At 40.3% G+C, this 3,178-nt stretch overlaps 1 protein-coding gene across 1 annotated transcript in view; it reads right to left on the bottom strand.

The window, feature by feature from the left end:
- Positions 1 to 3,178, bottom strand: part of cacna2d2b (calcium channel, voltage-dependent, alpha 2/delta subunit 2b) — a 140,412-nt gene that overhangs the window by 56,903 nt on the left and 80,331 nt on the right. The window contains exon 5 of the mRNA XM_070438945.1: positions 1,635 to 1,773. Coding sequence (XP_070295046.1) covers positions 1,635 to 1,773 — 139 coding nt within the window. The remainder of the gene's footprint in view (positions 1 to 1,634; positions 1,774 to 3,178) is intronic.

Below are 3,178 nucleotides of genomic sequence, written 5' to 3'. Positions count from 1 at the left end.
GTGTAGGTACATACACACGCAAACGCACACACACACACACGCACACACACACACAATATTACTACCATTCTTTCTTCAGAGATTCAAAAGCTTAATCAACAAATGAGAGAGGATGTGTAGAAATGAGCTTTGCACTTTCTACTCACATAGTCAAGCTCTGCCTTGGAATCGTATAGTCATGTTCCACTCCTGGGTAGAGAGCAAAACAAAACATATATAACATGGATGATGACATTGGCTAGAGTTGCAAAGCATCGGTAATTTACAAATATTTGGAATCATAAGTAATTTTGGTAATTAAACAGGTAATCTATGGCAATCTATGGTAACTTTGGTCATTTTATAAAAATGTATTCATATATAGTAGTACTTTTTTGAATCATGTGTCCATATTGACCTTGAGTTTCTAGTGGACAGACCATATAGTTAAGTGAAATAGCCTATTAATGAAAAAAAGCATCTAGTTTACATATTTGGGTTCACAATCTGTTTGGGCAAAATAATGTTCATAGTTAGAAAAATCAGGTCACCCTACCAAAAATTCTGCCGAATGCTGCCTTTTCGATGTTACAGCCAAATGAACCTAGTGTTAAATTGACAATGACCAAACAAGGTGAATAATGTAACCTGTGGATTGAATCGCCAGTGGCGTAGACCGAAATACATTTTGGGTGGAAGCAGCTAACTTCCTGCAATTTTACACATTTTGCCATTGGGCAAAGAGACTAATGTGTGGTTTTATATCTAATCTCATGCTATTCTACACATTTTGACATGAGGCTTAGAGAAAATTTAGCATTTTAAAAGATAATTAATGCTAAAATATAGGTGTGCTGACTTTAGGGCTGACACAATTTAGTCGACTGGTTGATTGTTTGGTCGACCAAGATTTTTTTTAGTCGAGCAGCTGCAAATATACAGTGCGATCGGAAAGTATTCAGACCCCTTTTTCCACATTTTGTTAGGTTACAGCCTTATTCTAAAATGTATTACATTTTTTTCCCTTCATCAATCTACACACAACCCCATAATGACAAAGCAAAAACAGGTTTTTAGACATTTTTGCAAATGTATAACAAATTTAAAACTGAAATATCAAATGTACATAAGTATTCAGACCCTTTGTTGCAGCACCTTTGGCAGCGATTACAGCCTTGAGTCTTCTTGGGTATGATGCTACAAGCTTGGCACACCTGAATTTGGGGAGTTTCTCCCAAACCTCTCAAACTCTGTCAGGTTTGATGGGGAGAGTTGCTGCACCGCTATTTTCAAATCTCTCCAGAGATGTTCGATCGGGTTCAAGTCAGGGTTCTGGCTGGGCTACTCAAGGACAGTCAGAGACTTGTCCCGAAGTCATTCCTGCGTTGTCTTGGCTGTGTCCTTAGGGTCGTTGTCCTGTTGGAAGGTGAACCTTCACCCCAGTTTGAGGTCCTGAGCGCTCTGGAGCAGGTTTCCATCAAGGATCTCTCTGTACTTTGCTTCGTTCATCTTTGCCTCAATCCTGACTAGTCTCCCAGTCCCTGCCGCTGAANCCCAAGTGTGTACAGGGCCATAGTCTCAACTGAGCAGCAAATGACTGGTAAATATTATAATAATAAGACATTCATTGTCCATTGCACTAATGTGAAACTCACCTCCTTTGTAGATGTCTGTGGGGATCTGAACGGCTGTGAAGGAGTAGTTGACCTTATTTTTGAAGTTAGGGTCATACACAAACTCCACCTGTAGTGGAGGGCTCACTGTTTCCCCATCACCATCTTGCAGGGAGTACTGCTAACACACGTACACATGTAGGTACATACACACGCAAACGCACACACACACACACGCACACACACACACACAATATTACTACCACTTCTTTCTTCAGCAGATTTCAAAAGCTTAATCAACAAATGAGAGAGGATGTGTAGAAATGAGCTTTTCACTTTCTACTCACATAGTCAAGCTCTGCCTTGGAATCGTAATACGTCATGTTCCATTCCTGGTAGAGAGCAAAATAAAACATATATAATATGGATGATGACAAGTTGGCCTAGAGTTGCAAAGCTAACGGTAATTTACCAAATATTTGGAATCATAAGTAATTTTGGTAATTAACAGGTAATCTATGGCAATCTATGGTAACTTTGGTCATTTATAAAAATGTATTCATATATAGTAGTACTTTTTTGAATATGTGTCCATATTGACCTTGAGTTTCTAGTGGACAGACCATATAGTTCAAGTGAAAATAGCCTAATTAATGAAAAAAAGCATCTAGTCAACAATGGCATTATTTTCAATGAACCAAGCAACTATTGACTTTTTCACAACTGCCACCAGTTTGGCACCAAAACATTTCAAACAAAGACATATTGAGATAGTAAAATAAATAAAAGTATGTCAAAAAATATATAGGATATTTCATGCTGAAAACCTGCCATTAAACACCAACGGTATTCACTAAGTTGATGGTTTATATTCAGGATAATGTTTTACAGCTTTGTCATTTTATTTTATTTGGCCTATATGATATATTTTACATGTGGTAAGGTCACACAGAGGACCAGAAATAATTACAGACACCTGTGATTATCTGGAGTATCTAAAAAGGCCCCTAGATGTAATCTGATAAAATAAAATAAAAACTTCTGGTAGTTTACTGGTAAACCTCTAAAGTTTCCAGTAATATACCCTCCCTTTGCAACCCTACGTTTGTCACAATCTTATAATAAGGTAACCAGAGTTAACGACCATACTCCCTCAACAAGTATAAAATAAATTGGAAATGCTCATCTGAAACAACCTGTCCTTGTCACGTTCCTGACCTGTTTTCTGTTGTTTTGTATGTGTTTAGTTGGTCAGGACGTGAGCTGGGTGGGAATTCTATGTTGTGTGTCTAGAGGGGAGTGTGGCGAAGCCGGGTTGGATACCTGAGCCAACTCCCCGGGCTTACCGTGGAGTGAGAGGGCGTCGTACTGGTCAGACACCGTGTTATGCGGTGGAGCGCACGGTGTCCCCAGTACGCGTGCTTAGCCCAGTGCGGGCTATTCCACCTTGCCGCACTGGTAGGGCTAGGTTGGGCATCGAGCCGGGTGCCATGAAGCCGGCCCAACATATCTGGCCTCCAGTACGTCTCCTCGGGCCGGCGTACATGGCACCAGCCTTACAGGTGGTGTCCCCGGTTCGCCTGCAT

Source organism: Salvelinus sp. IW2-2015, unplaced genomic scaffold, assembly GCF_002910315.2.
Source record: "Salvelinus sp. IW2-2015 unplaced genomic scaffold, ASM291031v2 Un_scaffold1306, whole genome shotgun sequence".
Taxonomy (NCBI): Eukaryota; Metazoa; Chordata; class Actinopteri; order Salmoniformes; family Salmonidae; genus Salvelinus; species Salvelinus sp. IW2-2015.
The sequence above is the reverse complement of the archived record's forward strand: the minus strand, read 5'-3'. Positions and strand labels throughout refer to the sequence as shown.